Genomic DNA, 14,707 nt, shown 5'->3' on the forward strand with positions numbered 1-14,707 from the left:
CAAGGAGGCGTGTGCACAGGGTGGCAGAAGTAGCGAATCATAGATCAGGATACTTACCACCCACACCCCACCTTTGAAAGTCGTCACTTCTACACACACACACATTTTTTGGCTAAGATAAACCAGAAAACAATCGATACCCTATGATTCGGTTTTCCTAATGCTGGAAATCTACCTGATAGGGAGAATTCACAAAGCTCCTCACCAGTCTCTAAGTTAAGTAAACCACTATGGAAAGAGTATGATTAAGTGTACTGTGGTATAATCATTTGGTGAAAGATTGCATAACTCTTAAAAAGCAAGTAACATCAGTATTTATAAAACCTTGTAGATAACATTCCCAGATGTACTTAAAGTGGGAGTAATGAGCTGGGGAGTCATTTTGATTCCTTCATTTTTTTTAAATCATAGGTTAATTTTTCTTAAAATGTTTATTACTTTTACTATGAAACATTATTTACCAAATTGTTATGATAAAATCTTGGGGAAATGATTATTATGGATTTAGATATACAAGACATTATTTCCAAAACTGTTATGATAAAGTCCTGGGAAAATGATTATCATGGATTTGGATATACAATAAATCAAGCAATTATACTCTTTACTCTCTCCCTGAAAAATGGCTAGCATAGAATACTCAGATGGGGTTAATAATGAGATCATGTGAAACTTCTTATTTTCCAAGTCTTAGAAGAGAAGTTTCTGGTTAAGTTAGGCAGTGAACATCTAGCTGGATTTTTTTAACCATTCCTTTTGCATTTGAATGAATGTAATAAATGATTAACGCTCAAGCTTGGCATACAATTTCCTTGTTAGATTTTTTTTTTCTTGACTAATCAGTGTAGATCCTTAGAAACCAATAATTCTCATTGCTAAGAGAGGCTTTTAAAATTAATTTCCAAGTCTGGTAAGGGTTATGGGTTTAGTAAAGAATGTTTATTGCTAATCAAGAACTCTGCAGGCCTAGAAGCTATCTCAAACACACACATAACACATCTTAGGTAAGGAAAATAGGAAGAACTCTGGTTATCACTCAAAACAGACGTTTGTAAAAAGCAAGAAAGGCTTGAACTTCTCAAAAAGAGCAATACAATTTTGTCATTTGTCCAAGAGTTTATTTAAACACAAAAGATGTCATTATGCAACCTTTATTAATCAGGACCTTGGAGAAGGAATTGTAGGGCAAAGTGAGATGAATTATCTACTTCACTAGGAACAGATCCTTTGGGTTGGCATCCCACAAGGAAAACACTGTAAAGAGAGCTCAGAAACAAGCAAATACTATGGAATTCACAATGATGAAAAACCAACTTGTCTTTCTGGATCATTTAAGTTCAATGTCATTTTCAATTGACAAGTGATTGTATATATTTGTAGAGAACAATGTGATGTGTTGATACATGTTTGCATTGTCAATGATCAAATTAGGCAAGTTAACAGATCCAGCACTCCAAGTATTTATCATTTTTTGTTTTTTGTTTTTTTTTTAATTATGAGACCAGGACTAGGAATGTGGCTTAGTGGTAGGGTGCTCGCCTAGCATGCATGAAGCCCTAGGTTCAACTCCTCAGTACCACATAAACAGAAAAGGCCCTTATTGGTGCTGTGGCGCAAGTGGTAGAGTGATAGAGCAAAAGCAACTCAGAGACAGTGCCCAGGCCCTGAGTTCAAGCCCCAGTCCTGGGAAAAAATAAAATAAATAAATTATGAGACCATTCAAATTCTTCTAGGCATTTTGAAATATTTGCTACATGATTACTCTTCTATGAAATAAATCTTGAATTGGTCCCAGCTAAGGTCTCCTCCCCTCCTTTTCCATTTGATTCTATGAAACAAAAAAGAGAATGGTATGGAAAGAGCAGGGAAGAGTGGGGGCTTTGAAATTCTGATTTTGTTCAAATCCTGATTTTGCTATTCATTACCTCTGGATACACTTATCAGCCACTTTGAACTTTTGTTAATTTGTGTTCAAATAAATATAACTTTATTATATGGGAATGAAACACTGGGAATGCCCTTAGTACAATTTTAATTTGATTCATAGATAGTGTTTTGGTCTGAGTCTGAAATGTCTCCTGTAGGATTGGTTGTCAGCTGATGGACTTCATGGGGGAAGGGCAGTGTTTGGATCTTAAGGGCTCTGACTTCATCAATGGTTGAATCCACCCCCCCCCCCCGCCCCGTCAAAATTTGATGTGTTATTGGCAGGTGGTAGAGACTTGGGAGGTGGAGCCTAGAAGGAGGAAGTAGGTCACTAGGGGTAAGCATTAAAAGGCTATGCCTTGTCCCTGGTCCCTCCATCGGTTTATCAATTGCTGGGTTACTTTGAGGCACATTGCTGCACATTGTGTACTTGCTTGCACAGTGTTCTGCATTCATCCCAAGTCCACAGCATGGAGTGAGCTATCCAGGAACAGGAAACCACTGGCATCATGAGCCACAGTGAACGTCTCCTCCTCTTCAGTGGTTCATCTCAGTGATGGACAAGTAACTCTCCCATATGCTCGGGGAGTTCTCGTTACATTCTATGTCTAGTGTATAGAGTCACCTGGGTGGTGTTTTGAGTATGTTTACAAAGAGAGAAGGAAAGGCTGGGCAGAATGTGAAACACAACTAGCCTATATAATTGAAATACTATGTGTTTTTGCCTTGGACTAAATTTAAGTTTGATCCTGGGCTCTTTCAGAGGTTTCTAGAGACAGCAAAGACATTTATAAAGAATGTCCCAAGGACATTATATTTGTAAACAGAAACAAAATAATGTATCATATTGAGTACCTCTAATTGACAAGTGCTTTTCTAGGTGGTGAGGAGTAACAGTGAGCAGATAAAAATCCTTGCCTCATACAGCCTATCATCTCAACAAAGGAGGTAAACAGTAGCTGTGGTAAATAAATAAAATATACAGTCTTTAGGTGATAAGCAGACCATTAAGAAAACCAAAACAAAAAAGTAAGATCAGACACAGTGGGAACACAAGTGAGCCACTATATTAAATTGGAGAGCATGCACAAATAGATACATTTCTAGAGACCAACTGATCCAAGAAGAATATATAAGCCAATTATATAGACCCTTAACAAGTAATGAAATGGCGATAAAAGACCTCCCCTCCAAGTATAGGGGAATTCACACCAATACTCCTCAAACTCTTCAATGAAATAGAAAAGAATCACTACCAAACTCGTTCTATGACACCAAAATTACTCATCCCAAAACCAGATTAGGACTCATCAAAGAAAGAGAACTATAGTACCTATCTCTTGAATGCAGATGGATGAAAAACTTCTTACTGAAATTCAGGTCAATCAAATTCAACCACTAACCATAAGGATCATACTCTGTGATCAAACAGGATTCATCCCAGGAAGGCAAAGCTGGTTCAACATACACAAATCAATAAAATGTAATACAACACATCAACAGAAGGAAGGTCAAGAACCACATGATCATCTCAATAGATGCAGAAAGAGCTCCTGATAAGACCCAACACCCCTTCATGATAGAAGCTTTGGAGAAGCTAGGAATACATAGAACACTTCTCAAAAGCTTTACTTTGTTTCAATTTTTTACAGTGTTCTGAGTAAACATGTACCCAAGATCAGTCCTGGTGATTCACCTCATCCTGTACTCCAAGCCCAGGGGTCACAGGTGGGTCTCTAAAGTCCAAAGCTCAATTGCAATTGTTATGTATCTGCCTGGACGACTCCTCTGTCCCCAGTAATGCTGACGTTGGTAGATGGAAAAGGATTCAAGGATTGTGCTACCTGACCACCACTTGTTTATCCTCCCTCCCATAAATCAACTGTTCTTTATAGAATTTACTGCTCTATTCCTCCTGATTTCTACTTAATCCCTTTTGGGTCTCCATGAAATCTCCCCTGACCTCCTTAACCTCAGGTCTGGATGAACACCCATCATGGAACCTGGAGTTCAGCTGAGCGTTTGTTGTACATTACTTTGTAATGGTTTTTTAATGTCACGAGTTCTACAAGGACAAAGGATGATTTTCCAGTTCACTCCAGGGTCCTCATCAGCTACAGAGGATCTAATAATAGAGATACTCAGAAGTGAATACTTAAATTAGAATGGAACAGTAAGAAAATGTTTCTCTGGACTGGGTTAGGGCACAGGAAGTGGGTGTAACACATATATTCTGTGCCATTTCCATTTTGTTTCCAAAAGGCCAATTGACCAAAAAAAAAATTCTGACGCAATTTTTATCTGTCTAGCTTTGGGCAGCTTGCTTTATTCTGAAGGTCTCTGTCTCCACGAAATAAATAAATGATGCTAATTTAGGATATGAAGCTACCTCTGAGATAACCTCAGAGCTCAGAGATCTGTACATCTACATCTTTGCTTGCTCCTTTCTCTGGAGAATACATGGAAAGGTGACTCATTAGCAGGGTGTTGAAAGAGAGTGGGAAGCCTGTTCATTACAAGTTTCTCCTAGAACTTGCTTCTAATTTTGTAGCTCATTACTAAGCCTTTGTTCCTAAAGACTCTCAGGGGCTGTTTGCCTAAGAAGGCATGAGACATGAGCCAGTAGAGAGCTATGGAAAATGTTCAAATAACTATGCAAAGAAGCGAGAGTTAAAAACAATCTAGGGAGGGTGGTGGAATGTTCAGTTTTATAGGTAGAGGCATCAGCATATTCTTCTTCATCTGACTTTAAATCATTAGAACATTTATTTCAATCCCAACCCCCACCCCACCCAACACCTGCAAACAAGGTAATCCACATCTCTTTTGGAAATTTCAATCTCATTCTGATATAATTACAAAGGGCTAAGCTAATGAAAGGCAATAGGATTTTAACAGGAAGGGGACTTTAGAGCTGACCACTCAAGGAAAAGATGGATTCAGGCACAGAATCAAACCTAGCCAAGCCAAGAAGTCTGTTGATATATTGCAGAACTCACTGTTTTCTTATTTGAGAAACAAGGATGCTTTAATATGTTCTACTGGGAGATATTGTATATGTATCTGAAACCTTGCACTCACAAATATATATATGTGCATACTCCTATATATGTACCCATCCATACATATTTACAATATATACATACATACAGTTCAGAGGCTTTCACGTGCATTGAGTCATTTAATTGTCAGAACTAGGGAGCAGATGTTATCATTATTCTCACTTTACAGATGAGGACTGAGACACAGAGAAGGCAGGAGGCCCTCAGAGCCACAGCTTTACCTTCCCTGAGTCCTTGATCCTGACTCCTCCATGGGGTTGACTCAGAGTTTGCAGGGCAATGTGCACAACAGGACACATGATATTTTAAGAGCTGGAAGGAATTTACTGAACTCATATAACATTGTCCTGGCTGGGAAGATGTCCAGGACTAGAGGACAATCAGAAAGTACTATTGCCTTGAATCATCTGATTTTTTTTTCCTTAAGGGGCAAAAAAATGTTAACTTATAATCTTTGGTATCATGATCATGCATGAAAACAATAAGAGTATGTCCAAATATGAATACTGTCCGATATTGAATAACGGGAATATGAGTAGCCAGTGCAATTTCAATTTGAAAGAATGTGTGGAGACAGACAGACAGGCACACACACACACACATACACACACACACAAACACTCCACCCAGTTCTGGTAATTTATTACTTGTGGCTTATCTATTAGATTGTAAACATCCTTTTTATTTACTATTACTTAATCTCTTAGCTCCACTTTGGCCCTAGGGACAATCTGTCAAGAAGAAAATCTGATTAACTGTAAAATACAGAGCAAATCTCAGACATGCTTCTTCTCACTCAGAAATTCCCTGTCTGTCTTCTCCACACATTACTTGTTCTCACCCAGTCATTCATTTATTCTGTCCCCCACCACTTCATTTTCTTTCTTTCTTTTGTTTCTGGTCCTGGGACTTCAACTCAGGGCCTGGCCACAGTGCCTGAGCTTCTTTTGCTCAAGGCTAGCACTCTACCATTGGAGCTACAGCGCCAATTCTGTTCTGTTGTTGTTGTTGTTTTGTTTTGGGGTTTGGGGGTAATTTATTGAAGATAGGGTCTCATGGACTTTCCTGCCTGGGCTGGCTTTGAATGATAATACTCAGTGTTTTCTACAAACAACAACAACAACAACAACAACGAAAACTTATGGTGTACATAAAATTAAAAGAAGAGAATTGGGGTATAGCTTGACAAGATAGTGCTTGCATAGTGCGTGCAAGGCATGGAAGCCTGGCAGCAACCAACCTCTTCTGAATTCAGAATATGTGTTACCATTAAAAACCAATATTGATGCCAGGTGCCAGTGGCTCACACCTATAATCCTAGCTACTCAGGAGGCTGAGATCTGAGGATCACAAAACCAGCCTGGGCAAGAAAGTCCATGAGACTCTTATCTCCAATAAACCACCAGAAAACTGGAATTCTTGTTATGGCTCAAGTGGTAGAGACCTAGCCTTGAGCTGAAGAGCACAGGGACAGTGCCCAGGCCCAGAGTCCAAGCCCCATGACCCACATATACAACAAAAAAAACAATATTGATATGTTATTATATACATGAAAGGCTAGGCCATTCAAAATCTCAGCCTCCTGAGTAGCTAGGGTTACAGGTATGAACCACCAACACTGGGCTCAAATTTCTTTCACTTAATACCTAATGTCTTTGACCATTTTAAGATCTCAACTCCAGCTATCACATTACATTCAGACTTCCTAATGTTTTCCTTCTGCTTGTGTCAATTTTTCAGGCATTCTTAGCTTTTGAGGACTGCTTGTCAGGTATTTTGTACAAAGACCTTCCACTGGGGTTCATCTGAGGGTTTCTTCATGGTTCGATTGGGACTATGAGTTTGGAAACACAAGAAAACACCAATGAGGTGCCAATTTTTTATTACATTATGTCCAGGATACATACCATCAACATGACTTTAATAATATTGGCATTAATAAGAAGAAGGTGAGCCTTCCATTGTTTCTTTTGGGTGATGTTGATCTTGGTCACCTGACTGAGGCATATTTACCAAGCTTTTCCACTGGGATGTGACTCTTTTCCTCCTCCCTCCATACTTGCTCTTTGGAAGGAAGTCTCCCTATAAAACCCATGCTTCAGGAGTGGGGATTACTTGGTGTAGGAGGATAGAGTGTCTATCTAAATTCGTTGAAATGCTTCCATAAGAGAAATCTGTATATTCTCAATTTATTTATATACTCATCACTAGGCTTAATTTTCTTAAAGAACTCAGAGTCGCATGGGGTGTTGCCGACTGCTAGAGCACTTGCCTCAGATGCATAAGGTCCTAGGTTTGATTCCCAGAACAGCAAAAGTCAAGAAACCATGCCAAACTAAAACCCCAATGAGCCCTAAATTCCATCCCAAGATACTAATCAATGCTCCTAACATTCAGAACACTTACAGTAATAAATCTGGAAAACAGTGCATACATTTCCTATTTAAGAAGAAAGATTATTAACAAGAAAGATATCATCAGGCACCAGTGGCTCACACATGTACTCCTAGCTACTCAGGAGTCATAAAAGAGGTAAAGATCACAGTTCAAAACCATCCTGGGCAAGAAAGTCTATGAAACCCTTATCTCTGATTAACCACAAAAAAAAAATGGAAGTGGAATTATGGCTAAAGTGGCAGAGCACTAGCCTTGAGCAAAAAACAAAAACAAAAACAAAAATCTACCTCAGAGACAGGGCCCAGGACCTGAGTTCAAGCCCCGGGATCAGTAGAAAAATAAATAAAATAAATCACTTGAAATGGTACAACCTCAAGCTTTCCTAGCACATAGATCATGGAACCACTTTATATATAAAGACATCTAGTAACATCTTCAAAAACATCGGTTGCTTTCTAAAACTCGGTTTGAGGCTAAGCTGTTTGAAGGAAGAAATACTAAACATATATTAACTTATGCCCAGACATGGGAGACAACCCATGTTAATTTGGTAAATGAAATAACTCACAACTCATTTCATTTTGTCTAATTGTCAACTATAATTATATCTAAACACATCTAGGTTTGTTCTTTGGTGGAAATGAGACTGAACACAAGAGTCTCATGCTCACTAAGCAAGTGCGCAACTTCTTCAGCCACTCTCTCAGTGCTCTTGTTTCATTAGCTTGTTTTTCAGGTAAAATCTCATGTTTTCTCTGAGTCAGCCTCAAACCACAATCCTCCAGCTTCTGCCTCTGGGATAGCTGGGATTACCAGGGAACTTCACCAGGCCTAATCCCCAGAACACGTGATATCGTCACAAAAGTCCGAATGAAGCCACAAGGCAAGTGTTATCAGAGATGGAATAACTTAAAGAAGACAAGTTGGTTAATGTAAGAATCTGAGCCGAAAAATCAAGTTTTCCAATTTCAGATCCTGCGTTCATTTTTTTTTTGCCATTTATAATTGGAAAATGCCACAGAACTTTGCTAATGCCATTATCCAAAAACACAGATGAACAAAGTACTTACTTCAAATAAGCGCAAGACTTTGGCCAGTGCACCAACTTCTTCTTTGAGAGAAAATATCAGTGATATGGCACCATTTTGATTGGAGTTGTCTTCAATATAGCTTGTTTCCTACAAGATTATAGATGCTTCGTTAAAACGCTTTCCACAGCTGAGCCATTCATTTCTATGAAACTTCCAAAGAAAAAGTTAGCACAATGTTGTTGTTTTTTTCTCTCCTGAAGCCTTTGCCTACATTGAGCTACATAGATTCTCTATGGAATCAGGTAGTGTAACAGAAAATGATGTCCAGTGCAATGAAATGATGAATGATACTCAGTGTTCAGTGTTAGGAAGCTTCAGTTATTCACTGATTTAGTCATCAATCAGATCCATAAATCTTCTATTAATGAGCACCTACTAAATGCCAGGTACTATCCATATTGTGTCTTTCAGAGATACAAATCTGAATAGGCCATGTGCCCATCCACTTCAGGAGGTAAAATGTTGGTTTAGTAGATACAACAAACCAAGATGTCCTTAAAGGTGGTACAAAATAGGTCCCAGAAAAACATTAAGAAATACAACATGGAAAGAAAGAAATAGGGAGAAATACAGTTTATAAACGTGAGTGAAAGGGTGAGTTGGGAGGGAGGATGAGAATGTTTAAGGGTGACATTAGCCAAGATGTACTGTATTTATAAACTGTTGTAGAATGGCATCTCCCTTGTACAACAACTTAAAGATAATAAAATTCAAAAAGCAGGAACATTTGTGGGCCTTTGTGTCTAAAGACTTGATTTGGAATCTTTGCTTTTCCATTTACCACTTTGGCAAGTCACTTAGCCTTATGTATTTCCTATAAAACTCCACTTCCTGCAAAAATAAGTTTTTTTTCATGTTCCCCTATATAACTCTACCCTTGACATATCATAAATCCTGGTAAAACAATATTCAGACTACAAAAATGAAAGAACACTGTAACAATCAGACATTGAGGCTCCAGCTTAGGATCCTAGTTGACTGGGAGGTGAAGATCTGGAAAAAAGATGGCATCTCAACCCATACCTGGGTGTGATGCATGTAACCTGCCATTCCAGCAACCTGAAAAAAAGAAGCACAAATGGGAGCCCTATTTCAAAAATAACCAACACAAAAATGGCTGGTGGAATGGTTCAAATAGGAGGGCATATAAATAGCCAGTGTGAGGCCCTGAGTTCAAATCATAATACCACTTAAAAAGAAAAGAAAAATGAAAATGTGAGTTTAAGTCAAATATTAATAGAACTATATAAGATGATAAGAAAAATATTATACATACACATGAACAACCTCTCCGTCTTGGCAAAAAAAAAAATCTCAGGACACATTAAATGGATGTCTTTAACTCAATACCAAAGAATGCCAAAGATGGAGCACATACTCCAGACTTATGAGAATAGTCCAAACTTTACTGAAACACTTCCTTAAGTGTTAGAATAATGCATAAAATTCTACATGTGTCCACCGATAGACAGCATGTTTCTAAAAGTAGGAGGAAGAAAATGGTCAGAACAATCACTCTCTTGTAAGCAAATGAATGAAACTAATGGGAATGGGTGTTATACCATCCCAACAAGAAGGGGCTGTGTTGGGCAGATTCTTATCAGTGACTTAGGATAATAAATCCTGCATGAATACTGATGACCCTTAGGACAAAACTCTTTCAGTTCAGAGAATTCAAAATTTCCCAGAACCTCACATGAAACAAGGTCATAGGAGAGGTACCAAAATGACCAACAAATGGGATTACAGAGAATTCCAAATAAATTAAAAGACTGTTATAGGACTGTTATATATCCCTATTTGGACTACAATGTTATCTTTCTAAAGGGATGTTTAATGTTGCATTTAATGTAGCCTGTGATGTCCTGACCATTGATTTGGATTGTCTCATTTAACTTTGAATGTGATCTAGGCAGTACTTTGTTTTTATGTACCAAGCCAGCATTAAGCCAGAGAAAGGCTAAGCAACTGTTTAGTTAATGCAATTAGGATCTGAACACAAACCTTTTTGACTCTATGCATAAATCACAGCCTACTACAGACTCCCTTCTCTCTTCTAAGCCTTACCAGAGCTGTGAACATAAGGCTGTTACTTCAGACTCCCTTTTTAATCCTTTTTTTCTTACCAGGAGACAAGAAGCCATTAGTCTTTCCTGGGTTTCTTGAAATGACAAAGGATTTCCCTGTTTCTAGTTCACTGGGCAACTTTGTTTTTTCCTGTTGACCTCTAAGAAAATTAAGCCACTCCTGGTACCCTTCAACAGCTACCACCTCTTCCCACATTAAGTGCTTCTAAACTTCAAGCATTTGCCTCCATGTTCAGAAGTCTTTCCCTTAGGATCAAAAGCAAGCCAGCCCAGGGTTCTTCACCCTCTGGTTAGGCTAAAGCTGCCATAGACCCTCCTCTTTTCATCAATCCCAATCTGGAAAGAAAACTGTTCTCCTCATCCTACAAGGAACCCAAGTTCACCTGCAGTGTCTCGAATCTCAGAATCCAGCAGTGACTGGTGAGCATCCAAGTCACGCTAACAGATGCCCACCTCTGCAACGGGCTTCACCTCAAGAGAAAGCCAGCTAATCCTGGAGAGGGGTTTCATTCTGGCACCATCCCCGAAGCACATCTATAGGTAACTCATGCTCATTTTCCTCTCCGCACAGTCTCTGTCTCTCTGTCTGAATTTCCAAATGCTCTTTATGCCTCATCTTCTCCCCGAAGTGAAAGAATGATACGTCATTTATCTCTTTGCCATTTCCTTATCTGGTTGAGGGTTTGTCTAAACACAGAAAAGTTCTAGAAGGTTCCCATCTTCCACCCCAGATCATTAAAGACCAACCCTTTTAAAATGTACCAAAGAGAAAGAAGATAAGGGAGGAGAGGGCCGTCTCCAGGAACACACAGGTTGAGGCAGCTCAGAAAATCAGATCCTCAACCACTGAAATCAGTGCTCTTTCTGCCCCCCCACACACAGTTCAACTGTGCTTCTAGTCGGGAAGCAATCCTTGAGGAGAGCCTTTGCTGCTCGCTATTCTCGGCATTTTCAGATGAACTCAAGGGTCCTGGACTGATCAATCAAACTAGAAAACGTCGGGATTCCTGGATCTCGGTCACAGTGGGGACTCAAGCCCGTCCAGGGCTCACCTGCCCAGCCTCACCTGTCCAAAATCAGAAAGCTTCCGGCTGAAGGTTCGATTCTCCAAGACCACGGCTGACATGCTGGCCCCCAGCAAACGAAGTCTTTTCCTCCGGGCAGCAGGAAGGGACAGGTCTGTCCTCAACACGTGGGGTTGAGCTTTTTAAACTGGCATTGCAGGGGATAAAGGAGAGGTTCCAAAAAGTGTGTCTCCCCCCCCCCCCCCCCCCCCCGCTTGGTCACGCCCCCAGTGGGCGTTGTCCGAACACGGTGTGCCCCCCCCCCCAGCGACCCTCCCACCTCCAGGTCACCTGCCCCGGGGGAGGGGAGAGGTCCAGAAGGGTGTGGCAGACACAGAAGGTCGCCCTAGGCAGCCTGCCCTGGACAGAAGGAAGAAGCCAAAGAACGCAGGGCCACCTGTGCGCTGGCCAGGAGCGGGGCTCCTTCACATCTGGCTGGGCATTCTCTACTGGGGAGGTGGGGCGGGGGAAGGATTATCCTTGGAACAGCTGAGGCTCTACAGCATTCAGAGAATTGCCCCATTCCCCCATAGAAACAGAACTAGGATCCTAAATTAGATGTTTGTCACCACACACACATACACCCAGTCCTTTCATTAAGCACACTGGTTCAGTGTTCTGTGAGTTTCGAACCACACATACGTGATAAAATTGCTGAGTGCAGCAGCTAAAGAGCCCTGAGTTCTTGAACAAGTTATGTAACTGCTGATGAGTTCCAAAAGAGAGCCAGAAGGAGGAGAGCAATCCTGCAGGAGTGGGGGGGGGGGGGGGGGGGAAGGGGAACCAGGATTGGGTGGTAGGGGACAGGCAGTGTATTAAACTAAACACATCGGTGACTGTACCAAATGCACAGTTCTGGCCTCCTTGTTCAAGATTGTTCAAAAGTATTGTCACCTTCCTGTGACAGCAGACAAGTAATGAAGACCTGCATAATCTGCCTGTGTTTCTGGGCACTGAGGATTCGGTAAGGATCAAAACAGAGACCTCTGTCTCCCTGCTAGGCTGCCAAGGCAGTGGGCAGAGAAAATAAACAAGGTTATTGCAGGTTATGCCCTGAGAAGGTAAATTGAGGTCACGAGCCAGAAGTGAGCTGGTGGATATTAGAAAGTACCCTTAAGTAAGCAGGAAGATGTCATGAGCCCCATTTTTTTTTTTTTTGAAATCAGGTGAGAAAAATAAGATGACACAGCAATAGCCAGAAAAGAAAAAAAAATAGAAAAGAAACCTGGGAAGTGAGGGTTTTGAAAAGATGTGAAATCAGGGCCCTCAGGGCCCCAAATGCCTGCTTAATATTTATCCAGGCAAGGTTAATGGGCTGTGTGAAAATAAGCCAATAATAGACAGTGCTAGGAGTCCGCCCCATCCCCTCCCACAATTCTTCGACCTAATAACAAAGCATCTGCCAGAAAGAACAAAAAAGAAAAAAAAAATCTCAAATTTGGAGTTCAAGTAGGTTAAATCCTGTTTGTACCACTGAGTAATTCCGTAGCTTAAGTCTGTGCCTCGGTTTCTCTGCTTTTACAGTGGGATGCTGTTCAGCGGTCCTTGAGCATCTACAATGTGCTAGGTTTTCTACAAGCTGCTAAGAGTTTAAACACAGTATCGTTTCCATCCAGAAACAGTCATGACTGAGGTTCCCTATGGTAAGTTGGAAGTTCAATGTTGCTGAACAGAAGAGGCCAAGATCAACATTCACTTCCACCCTTAGGAAAGTGGCTATCCTTATCTGACTCCAGTATTCCTGTAGGATAAGAAATGTGAATTTTTATTGTTTCAGCCCTTGGTGCTTAGACAACACCTATAATAAAACTGGTACACACTAAAGAAGGCCAACAATAATGACTATGTATTTACACACATGCTGTGTGATAACACCATGCCAATCTCACCACAGGACTGAGCCATTTCTGCCTGTCCATCATCTCTGAACAATGTATCGCCTCTCAGAGGTAAAACAACAGAGACCCAGGAAGTTTCAATCAATAGCTCAAATTCAAACAGTGTTTGACTCCATTCCAAATCTTTGACTATTAAATAATCATTTCTTTTGGCTATGAGGAAACATGATTTTTTTTAGAAGAACCAAATAATAGTCTTCTCTTTTCTCCATGTATCAGCTAAAAAAAAAATTGTGTGCTAGTACTGGGACTTACACTCAGAGCCTGGGCACTGTCCCTTAGCTTGTTTGCTGGTGCTCTTCCATTTGAGCCACAGCTCCACTTCTAGTTTTTTCGGTTTTAATTGGAAATAAGTAGTCTCACAAACCTTCCTATCTGGGATGACTTTGAACCTCAATTCTCATATCTCAGGTTCCTGAGTAGCTAGGATTATAGGCATGAGCCACCAGTGCCCAGATAAAAATAAAATTCATAATCCTGTTTCACATAAAGATGTCTCAGATCTGGGTTGAGAGCAAAGTATGCCTGTGTGCTATCTCCAAGAAAAATCTATGGTCTAAGATTTAAAAAAAAAAAAACTCACTAAGTGTTAGGTTGTGACATAAACTTTGTAGATGACTGGATGGAATACAATGCACTGCTCTAACTAACAAGAACAGTAGTGGGTGCTAGGAAAATTAATGAGAAATTCCTATTCCAGAAGAATTCACAAGGTCGATCTGTAGAACCCTGGGCTAGTGTGATGGCTATGTAGAAGCGGGCCCACGTGTTGCAAGATGAACAGTTGTGTACCACACAACCTTAGACCTGACCTTCACTGATTTGGAAGTTGAAGATTTCCCAACCCATTCTTGTTTATCAGCATCTTTTTACTTAACTTCATGTGCAGGGAGTTGAGTTAATCATAATCCATGGATGGATGGCACACAACCAAGATCTTTAAGTCCCCTTTCTTTGTTTTCTTTATTCAATTTCATTTATCTTGATTCCTCACTCCCAAGGTATTGATATGAGATATATTGTAAAATACCTGCAAATGTTTGCACATGGAGTTATTTTTATGGATTTGTGATCTTGCACTGAAGACGCACGCTATCCCAGTCTACAGAGGGATTATAGATTCCATAGCTTCTAACTTTTTCCTTTCAATGGAAGTCTTACGATGTAGCCATGCTACACAAT

General features: G+C 40.2%; 1 protein-coding gene across 1 annotated transcript in view; it reads right to left on the reverse strand.

Annotated features, from left to right (window-relative positions):
• Positions 1–11,778, reverse strand: part of Pah (phenylalanine hydroxylase) — a 56,943-nt gene extending 45,165 nt beyond the window's left edge. Inside the window, exons 1-2 of the mRNA XM_069991509.1 lie at positions 11,630–11,778; positions 8,456–8,563 (exon numbers count right to left, since the gene is read on the reverse strand). Of these exons, the coding sequence (XP_069847610.1) occupies positions 8,456–8,563; positions 11,630–11,689 (168 nt within the window). The 5' untranslated portion in view covers positions 11,690–11,778. The remainder of the gene's footprint in view (positions 1–8,455; positions 8,564–11,629) is intronic.
• Positions 11,779–14,707: the final 2,929 nt, after the last annotated feature.

The sequence above is a fragment of the Dipodomys merriami genome, unplaced genomic scaffold, assembly GCF_024711535.1.
Source record: "Dipodomys merriami isolate MVZ:Mamm:240054 unplaced genomic scaffold, mDipMer1.0.p SCAF_10, whole genome shotgun sequence".
Taxonomy (NCBI): Eukaryota; Metazoa; Chordata; class Mammalia; order Rodentia; family Heteromyidae; genus Dipodomys; species Dipodomys merriami.